The sequence below is a fragment of the Triturus cristatus genome, chromosome 7 (assembly GCF_964204655.1).
Source record: "Triturus cristatus chromosome 7, aTriCri1.1, whole genome shotgun sequence".
In the NCBI taxonomy this organism is placed as follows: domain Eukaryota; kingdom Metazoa; phylum Chordata; class Amphibia; order Caudata; family Salamandridae; genus Triturus; species Triturus cristatus.
Window position 1 is genome coordinate 1,533,067,985 of NC_140590.1, and position 20,815 is coordinate 1,533,088,799.

Here is a 20,815-nt window from a genome sequence, read left to right on the forward strand (position 1 = left end):
GAGCGCGGTTGCGCTGTGCCCATGACGAGACTATCTCGTCATGAACCCCGCCCGCTAATGAAACGCCCGGCACAGGGCGTGGAAAGGGCGGGGCACTGAAGAGGTTAACCAAATTAGTTTTAAGGCCATGCGAGCTGCTAATTTAAGAAGAATTGCCTTTTTTAGCAAGTGGATGTTATATTCTCCTCCAGCTAAGGTTCATAAAATGTATCCAGGGGCAGAGTCAAACCCACGGAAGTGTCAATTAGGCAATGACAGTTGGTATTCATCTCCACGTTGGTGGCAAGATCATTAATTCTGGAGAATTGGAAAACATACAAAGTACCCCCAGTTTCCGAAAGAATGAATAGGATGCAGAGTCTATACACTCAAAATAATGTACGCAAAAAGAATAGTGTCCACTCTGAGGGCCTGATTACGATGGCGGTTCGACATTCGTCCGACCGCCAGCGTAGCAGTATCGGGTCTGGCCACCTGTGAAGCGGCCTACCCACCTACAGCATTACGATGCGACCGCCACCACGGTGATCGCATGACCTATCTCTTGTATTGCGGCAGGGATGCGGTTTACAGACCCCACCACAATACAAAAATAATTGCATACGGTGACTGCCACATGGTGCAAGGATATGTAGGGGGGCTCCATAGGTGCCCCAAGGGTGCTTGCCCAAGGCCCAGGGGGTATGAGGGACCCGCTACAGGCCCCCAAATCTGTTTCCACCTGCCGTTTTGTGGCTAAATGACCGCCGCGAAACGACCGGCAAAAAAGGATATCATTATCCCGACGGCAGTGCCCATCACCGCCGCAATGATGGGCAATGCGGCTGCTCCGGCAGGCGGTCGGACAGACCGACCGCCACGTTTCTGCCCACCATTGTAATCTGGCAGGAGGAAAACTGCAGTACGATGGTGGAGGGCCCGCCTTTGACAGGCTGTCGGTGGTGGGCCTTCTGCCATCGTAATGAAGCCCTTAGTATTTCAAATTTGGAAAGACTGGGAAAAGCCACTTTGAATAATGTATGAGGTTTATGAGGTCACTGTGTATTTCTTTTTTGCTAGGAGGGATTTGTGCAGAAAATGATAGTTTCTTTTTTCTTCATTGTGATTTGTGCCAGGATACTTATCTGTGGTTTATATGTATGATGCTGATACATCTGTATACATAAAAACTTTAAAACCAAAAGTGTAGATATCCCAATTCAATAAAAAATATAACCCTTGCTATGACTGACATCAAGTTTAGGATCACTGAAAATAACAGCAGGTTTTATTGGCCAACTGAACACTGCTGTATTTATAGACATTAGAGGGATAACAATGTGAATCAAATACACATCTTCAGGCATGATCTGTCGGTTATACACAGGTCTGTGAACCTAGGGGTGCAACCCTTGAGCTACTGTACAGAGGGCTCCACATCCAGGGTCCTGTGAATTGTCGCAGATTAACTGATTTATGCACAGCAGGTTGGATTATATTTAATATACTCATGCATGGAGTTTTGGACCCTATGCTACTTCAAATAAATTTGGCAGAACTCTTTGACGACATCTCGTGAAGATGTAGAGTTTGTAGTGTGATGAAGTCAATCAAAACCTTCTGCCGGCCAGTTCATTTGCTTGAAAAAGTTGCCTTTCACATGTCGAGAAGTATTGTACCGTTCCAGCTCTAACCCTGGGACAGTTGATCTCCATCCAATTAACCCCATTGTTGTCTTGGGGAGGGCAGGCGATGGTGAAACCTGAAAACGAAAGACAACATGAATGCATTGTACAAACATCTATTATTTCTACAGTATACAAAATTATTTCCAATGCACAAAACCACATCACTAAGAGAGTTTCCGGTTGATGGCTTTGAGGCAAAACATGCCACATGGTCAATTATAGGTCAGTAATCACAAATGGGGCAGCTCCCAGCTGGGTGTTCTAGATGCTACAGTGTTTCTATAATGTGAGTGAGGACATCTCACAAAAAGTGACGGACTGGTCTCACACACCACCTGGTGTCATGCTTCATCATTGACCAGTCCTCGCCCTCTAAAAACTTGGTTTCATAGAGGGCGGGCATACACCTGACGACAGGGATGCACTTCAAAACTAAGTTAAATTAGCTGAGGAACTCCAATATGGCGCGTGTTATACTGAACAGCGCCTTCACCCTTTTCTATGTTTATGTCCTTTGAACTGAAACTATTTTTATACCGGAAGAATAAGCGGCTGTGCAGCGTTAGTACTGATTACTCGTACACGAGGTTTCTCTTCGTTCGACAGGTAAGATATGGGAATTGTGGCAGATTTGGAGGTCATTTAATAGTTGGGGAGACATGATATAGTGATTGTTTGCTAGATAAACGTGGTTATTTTTGTCACAGATCGGAATTTACTTGAAGCATTGGATATTGTGAGATGTGAGACTTGGTGAAAAAATTTCTGGCTGACGGTGACCTGTAAATTCGGGTAAGCACAAATTCTTCTTTTTGAGCACTACTAGGCTGATGTGGCAGAGTGGATATGTACGCGGACTATTGAGTCATCTAAGTTTCGCTACAATATATTTTTTAGGTGTTATGGGACCATGATCTTGGCGTTTAAGGACCGAAAATTACATGAGAAAAGATATTTGAGATTACTACTAGGGATTACACGGAGCTTTTGAAGGTATAGTTGTACATTTAAATATCCTGTTGGCATTGTGATACATCGTGCCTCAAGTGAGACAGAGTCAGTTTATTTGTGAGGTAATTAGATTTCATTTATTTATTTTGCAGGTTGAATATATTCCAGTTACTCAGGTATAGATTTTTATATAATATTGTTTATGACCATAAGAAGCATGTAACTCACGAGGGTGGTGAGTAAATAATGTAGGATTTAGAGAGTATTGGATTGACACAAAGTTATTGAGATACTGTATTTGTATATACAAAATGAAAGCATTGATATGTTTATGTCATAACAGTTATCAAATGCCTTAGGTTATGGGGTAATGTACTACAAGGCACCTGTATGCACGTGTGATTACTCTGCACTTGGTACACATCTTGGGGGCACATTATGTGTGATGCCAATTATTAATACTGAGTATTACAATGGTTATTCATTACTTCCAGCCCTGAAGAAGTCGTATGGGACACACCCGTAAAACGACGAAACGCGTTGGGATTGGAAGGATCTTACATGAATAATAAAAGAAGAACAGAAGTTCATATGTGTTAATATCGTTTACTGTGTATCTTTATTGTTAACAGCGTGTGCATCAATATTATTGCATCTTATCAATCTTTGATTGAGCCTGTAGGGAGTTTGGGTGTTATTCCCTAATTGATTGCACCGCTACTGATTTCTATTTTTCAATTTGCTGTTCTAAATAAGGTGTGCAATTTTTGTTTGTTGCGCCATTTAGCCTTTCACACCCACCTTAATACATCCCGTAGCTGAGGTTTACCTCTTTCCCTTACCGAGTCATGTACGTCACAGCGCTAGGGGAAATCACAATGGAGTCCGACAGATGGTCCCTATACTATAGCCACAGCCTGGAGTGGCAGCACTGCAAGGCCCTCACATGCGAACATGCATGCATGACTTCGAGAATGCAGGAAGCTAGCAGACCTAGGAATCTCAGGATCTTCAGGACTGGAACTCTTGCTTCTTGCTGAAATAAAGGCACTTTTCCTTGATGTTTGCAGAAGGAGGAAAGGTGTTTCGAAAGGTGTTCAGTCCCAATCCTATTAACTGGAGTCACTGGGAGGGCCCTTGGTGAAAATTGGGCATGTTGATCAAAAAGCTCAGGTCGAACAGAAGGATACGGTTGACTGCAGATATCATGAAGCCACCTCTGGCAAACAAGCTTTGTTCAGCTTATTCAGATAGGGAAAAATCGGAATGCCCAAAATCTGAAATGGGCCACTACCATTGCCATCACCTTGGTGACGGCTTGAGGTGCCAATGTTAAACCAAAGGGAATTACTGCCAACTGGTAATGCGTAGAACCCGCCACAAACTGCAAATACCCTGCATCGACTGTATGATTGGTATGTGGAAATAAGCATCCTGAAGGTCAGGATACGCCATTCTGTTTCCAGCTTCCAACACCAATAACACTTGTGCTAAGGTCAGCATCTTGAACTTCTCTTTTTTGAGAAACAAGCTCAACTTCTTGAATTGTAGGATCAGACTCAGACCACAGTGCATTTTGGGCACAAAGAAATAACCAAAGTAGCATCCTTGACTCTTTCCCTGCACTAGCACTAATTCCACTGATACTTTCTGCAGAAGTGCCGCCATCTTTTGATGCAATATGGCCAGGTGATCTTGAGTGGTAAAGGAAGATGGGGATGGAATGAGGGGTAGGGCCGAAGGGAAGGGAACAGTATAACCTCGTAGAGGACCCACTGGTCAGAAATAATGGCCTTCCAGAACAGCAGAAAGGAGGACACTCGCTCTCCGCAAAATCAACAATTGATGGACAGAATGCAGAACAATGTCATACATTCACCCCAGTACAGAGATCTGGGCCAAAATCCATAGTTTTTTTGCTCACCATGCCATTCCAGTTTGAAGCCAGCCATATGCAAATCAGTCTTGACCATGTGCCCCATGGGAACAGTCCAGCCCGAACTGCCAAGCCAGGTCCTCCCTGGACTGGAAACAAGCCTCCTAGGACCGGTTTCGGGCTTTCAGCCCTCGTCAGCCAGGATAGCTTGATTCTAGTGGCATGGAGAGCACGGGACTCACGTCTGAGCATACCCTTCCCACTCGGGGTGACAAATGCAAAATCAACAATTGATGGACAGAATGCAGAACAATGTCATACATTCACCCCAGTACAGAGACCTGGGCCTAAATCCATCGTTTTTTTGCTCACCATGCCATTCCAGTTTGAAGCCAGCCATATGCAAATCAGTCTTGACCCTGTGCCCCATGGGAACAGTCCAGCCCGAACTGCCAAGCCAGGTCCTCCCTGGACTGGAAACAAGCATCCTAGGACCGGTTTCGGGCTTTCAGCAGGATCCAGGTGTGGTTGTGGAAAAGAATTAAGACTGCTTTCTGGGAGGCAGGTGAGGACAAACAGGAGAAAGAGGTCGCTGGAGAGATCCTTGACATTTTCCTCTACCTCTACCCTTATAATGGTGGGCAAACGGGTTCTGAGGTGATTGACCTCGTCACTGGTAAGGCTGTTGCTGCCAAAGGGAGGAACACTTAGAAAAACCTCAAAAGCAACAGAACTGCCTGTAGTCCTCCTAGGGTTGCTGCTGTTAAAAGCCCAGTAAGCGAGCCATCAGCATGTTGGCTTTAAACCTCTCTATGACACCATCCGCTTTATCTCCAAACATATGGGCCCCATCGAATGACGGGGCCATAAGACTGGTCTGTATGTCACTGGAGAATCCTCATGATCTAAGTCAGGCATGGTAGTGAATAGACATGGAAGTGCTCACCACTTTTCTGTGGAGTCAACAGCATCCAGGCCCGACTTTATAATATGCCTAGAGGCATGTTGCCCATTTTTGATGATCGGCTGAAAGTGTGCCAGTATGCCTTATAGTACATGAGGAGCAATGAGCTGACCCATATCCCATGAATTATGGGTTTAACGGACTAGCAGACGTTCACATTTATTGCTTTGAGTGCCATACTTCCTACAAAGATGATTTTCTTCCCCCGTGCCTCCATCCATGTGAATTCTCTGTCCGACAGGACTGTTAGGTAATGACCCGGTGGGACTGGCTTGAGGAGCACGTAGCTTGGATTACCTGGCTCTCTAGGGAAAGGTGGTTGATAGAAAAGTCAGGTCTCCTGGAGCTGGACAATAGTATCTGGCTACTAGCCTGTTACAAGCTAGAGCTAAAGAGGGTCTCTCCATGCTGCCATGGTGGTCTCCTGCAAGGCATCTTTGAAGGGCAGTAATGGTTCCGATGTTGGGAGCCCTAGTTAGCAGCACGTCTGTGAGGAAAATGGTCTTAATGTTGACTGATGGTAGCTGGAAATCCAGTAACTCTGCCGCCTACGTGATCACTGAGCGAAAAGACATGACTTCAAAGGTTGGAGTTCCAGCTGAAAATGTCATGTCCATTTTTAGAGAAGAATCTAACTCACTAGCAGAGGATGACCCTGCCACTTCATCGGGGTTTTGTAAGCCACCATAATCATAATCATCGTAGTACAGTTTCCACACATAAGGCTGGGCATACGGTTGATGCATTATTTTCTAATAATACAGATATCACGAGTCTCAAAGTGCTACCTCTAGCATGGTCTGATCATGCAGCTATCGTTTTTTACGATTAACTGCCCTGCAGTTAATACACTCCAGAGTAAGAAGCATCATTCAGATCAGCACAGGGCTTTGGCTACTATTGATTAAAATCAATTACAGCAGATACTAATGTCTTCAACCCCCCGGCTGTCGAAAATCCTGAGCTTGCAGCAGTCATATTCTGACTGGCTCAATTCTGCCTTCGCACAAATAGTTCCCATAAAGAAAAGGGGCCAAAGCAGGACTCTTCCGTCTGCTCCCTTGTTTTCAGATGCCCTCAGGCTCGAAAAACAGGGCTGCAGATGCCAAGAGAGGAAATGGAGAGCCCAATATGACTCTTGTGTGAGAAAAATTCATAAACTCTCACTAACCAAATACAAATCCCTTCTGATAACAGAAAAAGAAGATTACTTCTCATCAAAAATTGAATCAGCTAAAAACTTAGCCAAAGAACTTTACCAAGTCATTAATAAGCTTACTAAACAACCAGATTACAAAGGGGACTAGGTTAGTCAGTCATTCTGCGATGAGATTGCCTCGTACTTTAAAGATAAAGTAGATTCAATTTTCAACGCCTTTGATCACATGGACAACCATTATCCTCTGTCTAACAATCAAGACAATGAGGTTGGCAGTCCTAACAATGACTTAATAATGAACACTCTCCACTCCTACTCCCTGGTTTCTTCTACGTAAATAAAAGATCTAATTTTATCCACCAAATCAGGCTCTCCAGAGGATCCCTGCCTGCCTTCAGTTATCAAGTTAGTCCCCGACATTATTGCAGACCACTCTTCAAGCACAACAGGTTTACAACAGACATCTTTCCCTCCCAATGGAAACAGGCCTCCATTTGGTCTTTTTTAAAAAAAACGAATGCAGACCCCGAAGATCCCGTCAACTACCGGCCAATCTCCAGACTCCCCTTTGCAGCTATAATAGTTGAAAAAGTGATGAACATTCAACTACATCAGTTTATCAAGAATTTCAATCGCCTGGACCCCACCCAATTTGGCTTTAGATCAGAGCATAGCACAGAGACTGCCCTGATCAAGGTCACTGAGGAACTAAAGTTTAATCTGGATGAGGTGGCGATCAGCCGCTCTCATCCTGCTGGACCTGCCGGCAGCATTCGACATGGTGGATCATTCCATCCTGATCCACCGGTTGGAAGCAAAAGGTATTAAGAACCTTGCCTTGAAACTAGTATCTTCCTTCCTGTCAGACAGGAAAAATGTGATCAATATTGATGCCTTCTCTTTGAACTCTTTCCGTCTTCTCTGTGGTGTCCCACAAGGCTTCACTCAGTCCCACCCTTTTTAATGTTTATGTTTCAGATCTGGCTCCTATGGTACAATCCTTTGGGTTTTCTCTTCCATCATATGCTGTCGACACGCAAATAGTGCTATCAGCCACTAAGAATGCATACAATACCAGCCTTTGCATTAATAACTGCATGAAACGCATCTATGACTGGATGAACAAGCACTGTCTTAAGGTCAATGCCGGGAAGATCAATGTGATCTTACTCGGCAATAACCCCAATTTCTGGTCTGCCCCTTGTTGGCCTGCAGATATGGGACCCCTTCCTATCCCCGCAAGGAAAGCCAAAAGTTTGGGGGTCATTATTGATGATCACCTACTTTTAGGGCAATCAAATCAATACAGTGGTCTCATCTTCCTACATCTTAAGAATTCTCCAAAAAATTCGAATCTTTCTGCCTATGTCAGTTAGGAAATCAGTGATCTCCACTTTAGTACTATCGAAGATAGACCATTTTTAGGGCCTCTACTTGGGCCTTCAGGCCCAATATCTGAATAAATTGCAGGTTTACCAGAATTCTGCATCCAGACTTTTACTTGAACTGCCCCGCACCATTAAGTCTCTGCTGCATTTAAAGACCTTCACTGGCTGAAGGTTAAAAACAGAATTAAGTTCAAGGCCCTCTATCTGACCTATAAAGCGCTAAATGACTCTGGACCCACCTTTCTGAAGGACATTTTTCACTGGTACACCCCAACCAGAAACCTAAGATCATCAGGCTTGTGCAAAATAAACTCTATTAGATTTAAAAATATAAATGGGGTGGCAGCAGTTTTGCGGTCAGAGTAGTTACATCCTGGAAACTCTTGCCTTTCAGCTTAAGGTCTGCCCCTTCCTTGCTTCAGTTTAAGAAACTTTTGAAAACCTGGCTTTTCAACCAGTAGGCTCTATTACTCTGCTCATCGTGGCTCATAGAATCTGTGCCAAGAAACCTTTGGGTATATGTCGCACTTTACAAACTGGGTAAAATAACAGAACATAACTATATAGGTTAAGAGGGTTGGAGTCCGAGCCAAAGAATTCACTTATCCTCGGTCTGCCCTCTTCAACTTCAATAAGACTTTGTGCCTCCCTTCTGGACCGTTTGTAAGGAGGAGACACTATGGGTGGAGGAGGCGGTGCCGCTGACTATGGCTCCAGAGGCGGTGGAGGTAGCGGTGTCGGTGGCTTCATTCATAGCGCCGGGCACAAACGTTATTATTATTATACAGTTTCTTGTAAAGCGTTTGGCTACCCAGATATGGGCTTCCCACCGCTGACAAAAATCGCAAGCAGTACAGAGGACAGAAGTTATGTAAACAAGTGGGTATTTAATTGTTTTCTAAAACTGAGCAGATTGCCTTTAGCCCTGAGATGGATAAGTAGGGAATTCCATAGCTTGGAAAACCGATAAGCAAAAAAACGCCCTCCACTTCTGACCCTTTTAATTCTGGGAACTGCCAGACGAAAACAGTTATTTGATCTCAGCTCGCATGCATTGCTGTATGGAACTATAAGATGACTCAGGATGTTGGAACCCTGAGCATGTGTTATCTTGTGGTAAAGGAAACGCTTACAGTAACAGCCTCTGGGACAGCTCCGATTCCGACCCACAGACTGTGAAGTCGACCGCTTAGGAGTACTAGAAGTCCTTGTCAAGAGCTTCATTCATCGCTTCCGTAGCGCCTTCGGTTTCAGCCATTGGCAGGCGTCGCACTCTTCAGCATTGTGGTCCTCACCCAAGCATCACATGCAGACAGCATGAGGATCCATACCTGACATCTGCCAAGCACAAGAACCACAGGATTAAAATCCAGATGGAATAAAGAGCCCTTGCACACTGTTTCATATGGAAAATCATCACAGCAGACCAAAAAACAGCCAGAGATACGCTACTTCAGATCTGCGTTACATCCCGGAAAAGAAGAAACTGACGTCTGCGTGCCAGAGGGGACTTATATGGTTCCACTAATGTCACAACTGGAGTCAACGTCATCACAGAGCCGTACAGCGCCGTTCCCCGAAACACAGAGGTACTTCTGAAAAATGTATGGACCCAGTCTGACACCTGGGGAGAATTCAAAAGTTAAAGAATTCTGCGGCTGGATGGCTCTATCAGATATCAATTATTTTCTTTACTAGCAGCCAATGAAGGCTGTTTAAAGCAGGGCATGCAGACTGACATTTAGGAAGGCTCAGCATAACATGTGCTGGGGCATTTTGAACAGTCTGTAATCTTGTTTGGACATAAGCAAGGCTGCCTAGGTAATATTCAGCTATGAACAAATGAGAGCTTGCACAACTATTCTTTGAGTTGCCGCAGGAAGCCATTTAAGCGTCCTCCTCAAGGCACTTAATGTTCCAAAACAAGTCCCTGCAACTTTTTTGGCCTGGGTATCCAGAAGACCTCCCAGGCTTTTAACTTATAGTGTCGGAGACGGACGGTCCCCCAGACATGAGGACCAGCCAAAGTGGTCCAAGAGATTGGGATTATTTCCGACCACCATGACCTCTGTTTTGTCACCATTTAATTTGAGGCAACTACAGGCCATTCAGTAGTTGACTTGCGCAAGACAGCTAGAAAAATTCACCTCAGTTTGACTCAGATTAGTGCCAAGGAGATGACAATAGGAGTGTATTCAGTGTAAGACACCATAGTCCGGTCATATGAGCAAATAAGATCAGCTAAAGACCATAGATATATATTAAAAAGAGTGGGGCTCAGGGAAGATCCTTGAGGCACACCACACTTAAGCTGGTGCACCACTGAGAGACCTTCCCTGACCTGAAAGCTTCTATTATCGAGGAAAGAGGTCCACCATTGTAATGCTTTCCCAGTTATACCTAACAACTACAGCTTATGTTGAATTATGGAGTGGACACAGTGTCGAAAGCTGCACTCAAATCCAAAAGGATGAGCGCAGCTAATCCTCCCTGGTCAAGAGTTCTCTTCAGGTCTTCTGTAGCCAGCAGCAAAGCCATCTCTATGCTGTACCACGGGCTGAAGCCGGTCTGAGTTTGATGCAGAAGATTATGAGACTCCAGAAAATAGGTCAGATATCGGTTGACTGCTTTCTCTAAGATCTTACCAATACCAGAAAGGAGAGACATCGGTCTGTAGTTTTCCGCCTTGACAGGGTCTAGGGAGGGTTTTTTAAACAATAGCCTAATGATCGCATGTTTCCATCAATCAGGAATTGGCCAATTATCCAGCGATACGTTGTAAACGTTAGTGAGAGCTGGAAGTAGAGTGTCTTACTTTCATCATGATGTCTATAGGCACTAAATCAAGGGGAGAACCAGACTTAATTGTTCTTGCTGCTTCCCAGGCAGTATTACAGCAAAGCTGGGAGAAAGCTGAAGGAACCGGGGAGATTTTTGTGTCTAGCAACCCCTCGTTCTCATTGTAATGCTGTTTTGAATCCCCTGCCAAAGAGTCATAAATGGATCTAACCTTAATGAAATGAAATTTTGTACTTGTATAGCGCACTGCTGCCCCAGCAACGGGGCGTCCTGGCGCTTGTACTCATACCGCTGTGGAACCCTTCCTGGCTTTCCCTGTGAAATGTCCACTCCCGGGCACCCCCAAGGTGAAGCCAGGCATCCCCAGCGCTGTTGGGGTCGTTGTGGAGATTAAGCAAGCTATTGCCCAGAGTTGCAGAGTGGGACCCATGATTAGAGTAGGCACCGAGGCGAGAATTATCAGGTCCGAGGAAATTGAGCCCAGGACCCGCCGAGGCGGGAATTGAACCCTGGTCCCGGGCCAGATCTCTGCATCAGGGTCTGCCGCTCTAACCATTGAGCCACACTTCTCCACTTAATAAGGAACAAAATTGGCCAATTCATTGCAGCATTCCTTAGAAAGGGGTGGGCCTGCTCCTGCCACTTTTGGTACCAGGATGGGGTTCACAATTGTGTAAATTTCCTTCGAGGCTTGAGAGGACTGAGAGAACCTTTGGGCAAAGTCCGCCAGCCTAGCTTTCCTGACAGTGCATTGATATTTTTTCAACGCCATTTTATAAATGGTCTTCCTCTCTTTATAGGGTGCCCTCCATTTTCTTTCCTATCTCTTGCAGGTCTTCTTAAGCTTCATAAGTTCTGGAGTGAACCATGTGCTACCAGGGCTCGTTCAAAAGGGTTTTTGGGGTCTTTGTGGGATAAGAGTGTCAAGAGAAAACTCCATCCATTCTTCGAATGCCTGATAGATGGTATCTATATCCCCACCCAGACTCCAGAAATAGGCCTGCAGAACTTCTGACCAGAGTGTGATGTCCAATTTGGACCACAGTCTTGACAGCCTGGTAGAGGGGGTGCTAAGTTAAAGTGGCCCAGTCCTTTGAATAAAGAACTCGATCAGCAGATAAAACCTGACCAGAGTACAGGGTCTGGCTCTTTCACTACCATATTGGTCAAGTTTGTAAAGACAGGATCCAATGGGTTGCCTTTAATGTGTGTCGAACACATAAATAACTGCACAAACTGGATTGCTGCAAGATTGTGTATAAGATTCCTAGCTTGGGAGACCACAATTCATGGTATAGCTAGCATAAATTGTCCAGAGGGCCAATAAATATGGAGGGCAGAAAATGCAAAAGAATATGAAAGTCTTACAGAGAACAACAGGTTTTCACATCCTGCAATATTTAACGGGGAGGCCCTACATTCATAAATAATACTTTTTGAAAATAATAACGACTCCAGTATCAGAAGGGCAGAGCTAAGATGGCCGACTGAACGGATGTACTGGATCGGAGCTCTGGCAATTTTTAACTCGTGGAATACCACACTTGGCTTCACAGGTTCCCCTCGGCTTTACAGGTTACTCTCAGACGCTGGAGTGATTTATTATGGAGGCCTCCCCCTGGTGTGCTAACTCGTATGGGGTGGGAGCCTGAATTGGCGCAGTCGCCTGGAGAGGCCTGGTGGATCGAACCTCCGAGCGCAGGCGGTGGAGAGATCAAGCCTGAGCTGGGGTCAACAACCGGGTGGAGAAGTGATGGCTGGACCGTTTGGCGGCCTCGGCGGTGAAGGTAAGAGCAGTTGCCAGCGGAGGCTAGTGGCGGGACAAGGTGCTACCGGTGATAACCGGAGCGGGGCTCTTGCGGCCCTGCTTGGAACCGCATGGATTGAGAAGAGTACAGCTTGAAGAGGTACGATATTGAGCGTGGGAAGGTGTGCTACGATCCACCCCTCCCATTATGCTTTTCTGGAAGTGGAAGGTGCTGCCCCTGTGCTCACTTGGCGAAGTGGTCTTTCACCTGCAGGGTGCTCCGGATGCCTGGGACATACAGACTCATCATACGCATGCCATAAGTAACTGGCATCGGAGAATTTTAGAAGGCTTGCAGCTGGAACATACACATTGTGTGTTTGTAGTGGACAAGAGGAACCACTGTTCCGGAGACTCACAATAGCAGTTGGGATCTTGCATTAGATGACCCCCCCCCTGTTTTGCTGCTTTTCTGCCAGTGGTGGCCTGGAGGGAAAGGGAGAACTTATGGGTTATTTTTTCCACCAGGTGGCAAGAGAAGGCCAGGATCCTTCCAACTGAGTTAGAAAGAACTCATTGAGAGACCATTAAGCTTATCTGGTGTGTAGTGCGGAGAGTAAAATATAATAGACCAGTGGTGGATACAAGGATGACAAGTCACCACATTGTAATATCTTGCATCGCACCTATCGGACCCCTTGAGAACGTACAGAATATTCTTGTAGTGGTCACCTAACTGCCCTAAATGTGAGAAGGATAGTCACACTCCTCCATCTGTTATGGGACTGCAGACTGGTGAGTTACTACTGGGCAGACATTGTTGCAACTCTTACCAGGGTGAAGTGTATACAGGTGGCAATGGATGTGAAACAATGTTTACCGGGACTTGTACCAAAACCCAACAAGTGCAAAATACCACAAAGATTTGCTGCTTTGGAATTTAGTCTTGGGGAAAAGGCTTATTGTGATCCATTGGAGCTTGTTGAGAGTGCCCACGTATGGTGCCTGGTTCACAGGACATGACTTAGTGAGCGCTGATTGAGGAGCGGTGCCTGAGTGAGTTCTGAACCGACGAGAAAGAATTGAATGACATTGGAAAGTTGGGGGACATGATACATAGATAGACGGAGATAGATCCACTAAGTGGTGATGGGTCTGATGATACTAATAACCTTGACTGATAACCGGTCAATAGACCAGATATTCCACCCTTTCGGCAATATAGAAGCTGTGCCATAGTATACTCCAATAGGCATAGGCAGCTGGAACCTACTGCCATGGTGAATATGTCAACGTCCATTTCAGAACCGGCGCTGTGGTCAGCACACCTACACTGGATGTCCTGCATATAATACTGCTGTTCCATCCTCCCCAGCTGTTGTTTTAACATTGACATCTAGTTGGAACTGGGAGATGGAAGGTACCTAGAGAGGAACATACGAATCTGTACGGCCAGAGACTTATTGCAATGTACTTGAGATGGTCATTCACGTATCAAACTGCATGCCTATTTACCACCGTTTATGTATTGTTACTATTGTATCGAAAATTTCAATAACAAAGATTTACAAAAAAAAGGATATACGGCTGACAAGAAAATTAATTTAAAACAATTTCACGAATGGAAAGAAAAAAAAGCATTTACAAAGTAAAGTATTGGCTCACCACCCTGGCACTGAAGAGCAATTCTTTTCAATTGGATGGTGCAGGTGTTATTAGGTAAATACTGTCACTCACTGTACAATGGCTGACCTACAGGCCCATGCTCTATGATGTAATGGGTGGAAGCAAAATGTGAGTGACAATTAAATAGACCAATAGATGGAGACTGCAGATGCAAACCCTCTCTCTGTATGCATTTTTGTATGCATTTCGTATTTATGTATTTTTTTATTGCACGAGGATGACGAGACAGCTGAAGAGGCCTCTAAATATGTGTGTATTTTTTTTATATGAGTTTGTTGCATGAGGCCGGCGAGACAGCTGAAGCTGCATTTAGGCCAGCCCTAAAACTCCACGGCATGACATACTAAAAGCATTGCTGGAACAGACCCGCAACAACCCCTTTGCTAATGTGCTTTTATCAACTACTTCATTACAAAGTGATAGACATCCCTCCATTGTTATAGAACTCTTAACAAGCTCACTGGAATACCTATTTCACTCAACAGGCAAATCAATCATACACCCGAAGGTGATGAAAACAGGTCATCTGAGGTAAGGAACATTTTTTTTATAACCTTGCTCAATGAGAAAAACTTGTCGTGCAAATGGCGAAAAGATAGCAGATGAATTCAAATTTAAACTGAGTTAGTATGCAAAACTCTCAGAACTGGTAAAAAAGACAAAATAAGGTATCTATGTATGTGGTATGTGCATAGCACCAACCTAGCCAAAAAAGGTGGCTGGTGCTGAACAGGATCAAAGGCAAGAATAGAGTAGATGAGTTATAGGAGGGGCAGCGGGCTACTGGATTGTTATTGCATTGTGATGTAGTGTTCTTTAAAGAGGTGTTTCTTCAATTCTTTTCTACATAGGAGCAGCATTGGGGCAGTTCTTATGGATATGGGAATGTTGTTCCAGATTATGTGTGCGTAGATGGAAAAGACCTACTTCCTTGCTTTTTCTTTTTTACACTTTTTGGTCTACAGTCTGATGGTGTCCTAGATGCAGGGGTGCGAATTGTGGCCAGAGATGATGAGACTGCTTGTCTGCAAGATAAGCGGAGGTGCTGGTTTAGAACAGCTTTTCCAAACTGCCACACTGGACAAAGTTGCACAGTGAAAAGTGTCCAACTGAGAAAGCACCAGCTCATTGGTGATGCAGAGTGAGTGAGTGAGTGAGTGGCGTAAGCCCAAAATTTCTTTATCATAGTTAGAGCATGTATTTCACAGGCAAATGAAAGCCTGATCTGCTGAAGTTCAGGGATCGGAGCAAGTTTGAAGAAGTAGAAATGGTTGAAACAGTAAATGTGTGCAATAGTGCATCCATTGCTTACTTTGTGCTGTTGGTGAGCACCGGCTCTCATTTTGTATTTTTCCTCATCAGACTTTAGCCAAAAGCAAGAGAAAGAGGTTGAGTAGTAAGCTAGTAAAATAGTTACATAGAGAGAAAGCAGGGGCAAACAAGCATTGGCAAAGCCAAAAGGTTTCTCCTATGCAGGATCTATTGGCTTAGTCATGAAAAAAAGTACTATGATGTGACCAACGTTAATCGCGTCATGGTGCTTTTTTTTCTTTTCAGCATCCTACATAAAAGGTCATAAGCATTAGGAGAGTTCACGAATGGTTGTTAGTGAGAAAAATAAAGGCATAAGGTTGACAGTGTGCCAATTGAATCCCCAGGCAATATGCTACTACAGCTATACAACAGAGGAACAGGGAGCTAGAAGCGGTTCAACTCTTTTGAACCAGTCAGCCATTCCATCCATAACTGGAATGGTTTTCTAGCTGTGCCAAATCAAACACTCTTCTAAAAAGCCCTATCATAATCTACAAAGATTCAACTGGCCAATAAATGACAAACTTACAAAAATATATATATGCCAGCTCCTCAATGGATTTTAGCTCAACATTTAAAAAGCGCAAAAGTCAGCTATTTAAAAGTTTTTGCTCCTACAGTTGTGCAAATTTGATAAATGAGGCAGGGCAAATTATTCTAATATCGACCAGGAAGGAGCACGTACTTAGGAAAAAGTCAAAAGGCAATAATTATTGTTGCCAATAAAAGGTGCTGCCTTGCGGAAATAACACTTCGACACAGCATAGTCTGAAAGGACCAACCCGCCAACTCTGTAAACAAAACCAAAGTTCACAGAATACGAAAAGGCAACCAATCAAAACATCTGCTTACGCTTATTTCCAATGACCGAAATCCCCAAGATAAAGACAAGATGAAAGCCCTAATTCAATAATTAACATCACACAGTTGATCATCATAGAATTACTGCACAAGTAGTACAAAATAAAAATGAACAGCAGTTTATAAATGTCAAGCCGGGTCTTTAAAATAAACATATTAGGGCATATTTACAAGAAAGTGACGCAGCGCGGAACCGCAAGCCATATGGATGCGCCGTGCTGCGTCACTTTCAAAGCACAAGTATGTGTCATATTTACAAAAATATGTCGCATCTCTGTGCTCCAACTGTGCTGGCGCACACTTGGCTGCCATGCGCCAAGCAGGCACCCTTGCACCATGGCGCAAGGGTGTCTGTGTTTTAGAGGAGATTGTTTTTGTGCAGGAAGGGATACCTTCCTGCATATAAATAATCAGGTCAGGAGCTTTCCTCTTTCTATGTGTGCTGCAGAATGCAGCATGCAAAGAAAGAGCAAAATAACTAGGATAAATATGATTTCTCCTCATTGCCCCTCCTTACACCTCTCCTGGGAAGGTGTAGGATTCTGACGCATTCCCAGGTTGGCTAAATGTTGTAAATCTGGGAATATGACAGAATCCATGTGTGTTGCATGGGAACACCCACAGCAACATCCATGGCACGCCCCTTTCATGCAAAGTGCTGCGTGAAAAGGGGCCGTATTTACAAGGCCATGAAAAGCCAGGCAGGGTGGCTTTACGTGGAATGAACTAGTTACTTACCTTTGGTAACGCTTTTTCTGGTGGATACAGTATCTGCCTGTGGATTTCTCACCTTGTGAATATCCCCTGTGCCAGCATTACACTGAATTTTTCCCCAGCTCTCCACGCCGACGTGGACGTCATAATACCTCAGCTCCGCTCGCGACTCCGTATGATGTCACCGGAGCCATAAGAGAGCCACGTCGGCGTGATGACGTCAGTTCCATCCATTTTTTCCGTGCCTCCGAGGCAAACAGGTGGACCGTCAACAGATTCAAAGTATACACAGTATACAACATTCGAACAAATATACATAGTACATATACAAAAGGAAAGCTAAAGAACATAAGCATTTCCTATAAATGTACCAGATAGAAAGAAGATACAATGTGTTAGAAAAACACTCCCACACTGGAAGGGTGGTGGTGTTCTCCCAGACATACACTGTGGTAGCTTGGCTCGAGCGGTCGGGGGTCAGGCACCGTGCTAAGCATACGTCATACCCACATAATAACCATGCGTGCATCCGTTCCAAAAACGACACTACACCTTAAAAAGTATACTGAAAATATATCTCTTTATCTTCTTTTCTCTTAGTTGCTGATTAAATAAATAATAATACAATCACAGTACACAAGGCTTTTCCTGTGGAAGGGTAAGTCAAATAAATAATACTTCAACGATTCAATAAATAAGGTAGATCATAAATAATCAAGGCATAAATATAAGTGCATTACATAAAAGGCAATTAAATATTATGAGGCAATAAATACTGCGAGACAAATACTGTGCGACAATAAATACTGTGAAACAATAAATACTGTGAGGCAATAAATACTGTGAGGCCATAAATAGGATGAATACAATAAATACAGTGCTCTCAATAAATAATAAAAAGCCAACAGTGACACTTGAAAATCAGTTCACATTCCTGAGGTACTATGGGATGATTTGGCCCAATCCCAGCTTGTAGAGTTTTGGATGACCTGAGGGGTGTACTACCTGGCTTGGACAAGGCTGAGGCCTAAACTGAGGTAGATCAAGGGGGAATCTAGAGATCTGGCTCTCCCACACTACACAACCCCTCTGTATTAGTCTCAGCTCACCCCTGGCACTATCCAGCTGGTTCCAGCACCTCTCTAGCCTCTAGGATGGTCTCTTAGGGCTTCACAGGGCCTTAGGCGCCCTCTATTCCACTTACTGCCCTTTTTATGAAGTTCCGACGCCGCCGGAGTCGTGTCGACGCCGTGAGGCGGTTCCGGTTCGATGTCGGCGGCCTCGGCTCAATGACAGTTCTTGTCGACGCCGGGAGGCGGTTCCGGTTCGATGTCGGCGGCCTCGGTTCGATGACGCCGGGCGGTCTTGGCTCGATGTCGACTTCGGGCGGCTCCGGTTCGATGACGTCGGGCGGCCTTGGCTCGATGTCGACTTCCGGCGGCTCCGGAGTGCGATCTCCACTCCCGACCTCCGGTGCTCGTTTCCTCAGGTTCCGGCGACTCCGGAGTGCGATCTCCACTCCCGACCTCCGGCACGCTTCACCTCGGTTTCCGGCGACTCCGGAGGGCGGACTTCACTCCCCCGTCGACGCCGCACACTCGACCTCAGGTGACTTCCTCCTCGACCTCTGGTGTCTCCACGACCTCCGTCGGCGCCCTCTCTCGACCTCTGGCGGCTCCGGGTACGACGTCTGCTTTCCAGTCAGCGCCGCTTCTTCACCTCCGGCCCCAGGTCTCTAGGCTTCTCGGCGTCGGACTCCAGGAAGATACCAGTAGACAGGTCAGGAACTTGCTGTTCTTTACTTTCAAGGCCTGTTCCGGCTGTTCAGGTCCTTGAATTGGTTGTTCTTGACTTTATCCCACACAGGGCTCTAGGCTGGGCTCAGTCAGTAGGGACTAGTATCAAGGGTGGGTTTCTGAACCCCACTCCAGGCACAAGTTTCCACCCCTGCTGCCTCACTCCTTCCTCCTTCAGTGTTGTGCTGTTCTCCCTTCACCAGTCAGGTGCCAACTGCCAACTCCAACTGCCAACCTGGAGATGCCTTCCCAACATTCTAAACCTGCCTCACACTGTCACAGGGTTCTGGAATGTTCTGGAAGGTGCTGGTAGGTTCCAGTGATGTCACAGGTGACAATGGGTGGCCACCATTTTGTGTTTCAGGCCCTCAGACAGAAGTTCCAGGGGTAGGGAAAATGGCTCCCTGACCCTGCATCAACACTAAAAAGTCTGGTGGTTCCCAAAAAGGAAAAAATACTAACAGGGTTTGAGGCAAGAGTGGGACAAAATAAATAATGATGAGGAGGGACCACCCAAAGGGCTGACAGGTCTAACACGCGTCCCCCCCAGCTGAAAGTGGGGAGAGCTACCCAACCCCTTGGGAGTTCTCATCACTAAGGCGGAAATACCTTGAGAGACCGTCTGCATTGGCGTGGTCCACTCCAGGCCGATGTTCCACCTGAAAGTCCATTCCCTGTAGGGAGATAGACCACCTCAACAACTTGGGATTCTCCCCCTTCATCTGCATCAGCCCACGAAGGGGTCTGTGGTCGGTCTGAACTAGGAAGTGCGAGCCAAACAGGTATGGCCGCAACTTCTTCAGAGCCCATACCACTGCAAAGGCTTCTCGCTCTATTGCACTCCACTTCTGTTCCCTGGGAAGTAGTCTCCGGGATAGGAAGACCACGGGTTGATCCAGACCCTCTTCATTGAGCTGCGATAACACTGCCCCAATGCCATGTTCCGATGCATCCGTCTGGACAATGAACTTATTGGAAAAGTCTGGGGGCCTTAAGACCGGGGCCTCGTACATGGCTTGCTTCAGCTTTACGAAGGCCTGCTGACAAGCCTCCGTCCAGACTACCCGTCGAGGTTGCTTCTTGGACGTAAGCTCCGTGAGGGGGGCCACGATGGTACCGTATCCCTTCACGAAGCGGCGGTAGTATCCGGTGAGGCCCAAAAATGCTCGGACCTCAGTCTGAGTCTTGGGGGGTTCCCAGGCCATGTTGGCCTCGATCTTCGCCTGGAGGGGTTGCACCGCTCCCCTACCCACCAAGTGTCCAAGGTACACTACCGACCCCTGCCCGATCTGGCACTTGCTGTCCTTGATCGTTAATCCAGCTTGTCTCAGAGCCTGAAGAACAGCTTGCAGGTGACACAAGTGATCCTCCCAGCTGTTACTGAAGACGGCTATGTCATCCAGATAAGCAGCAGAGAAACTCTCCATTCCGGTGAGGATCTGGTTCACCAGACGCTGAAACGTGGCAGGGGCGTTCTTGAGCCCAAAGGGCATCACACAGAACTGGTAGTGACCCTTGGGTGTGGAGAAGGCTGACCTTTCCTTGGCTCCATCAGTCAGAGAGATCTGCCAGTACCCAGAAGTAAGGTCAAAGGTACTTAGATATTGGGCAGCTCCCAGCCGGTCAATCAATTCATCCGCCCTTGGGATCGGATGAGCATCAGTCTTGGTTACTGAGTTCAGTCCCCGGTAGTCCACACAGAACCTCAGTTCCGGTTGGGCACCCGGTGGTGCGGCTTTTGGTACTAGCACCACCGGACTGGACCAGGGGCTGCTGGAAGGTTCGATCACTCCTAGCTCCAGCATCTTAGTGACTTCACTGTGAATGCTGGCCTTCACCTTGTCTGACATCCGGTAGATCTTGGACTTCACAGGTGGGCTGTCTCCTGTGTCC

General features: G+C 45.8%; 1 protein-coding gene across 1 annotated transcript in view; it reads right to left on the reverse strand.

Annotated features, from left to right (window-relative positions):
• Positions 1 to 1,245: 1,245 nt before the first annotated feature.
• CIMIP1 (ciliary microtubule inner protein 1) overlaps positions 1,246 to 20,815 on the reverse strand; it is a 130,421-nt gene continuing 110,851 nt past the window's right edge. Inside the window, exon 4 of the mRNA XM_085619297.1 lies at positions 1,246 to 1,741. Coding sequence (XP_085475423.1) covers positions 1,586 to 1,741 — 156 coding nt within the window. The 3' untranslated portion in view covers positions 1,246 to 1,585. The remainder of the gene's footprint in view (positions 1,742 to 20,815) is intronic.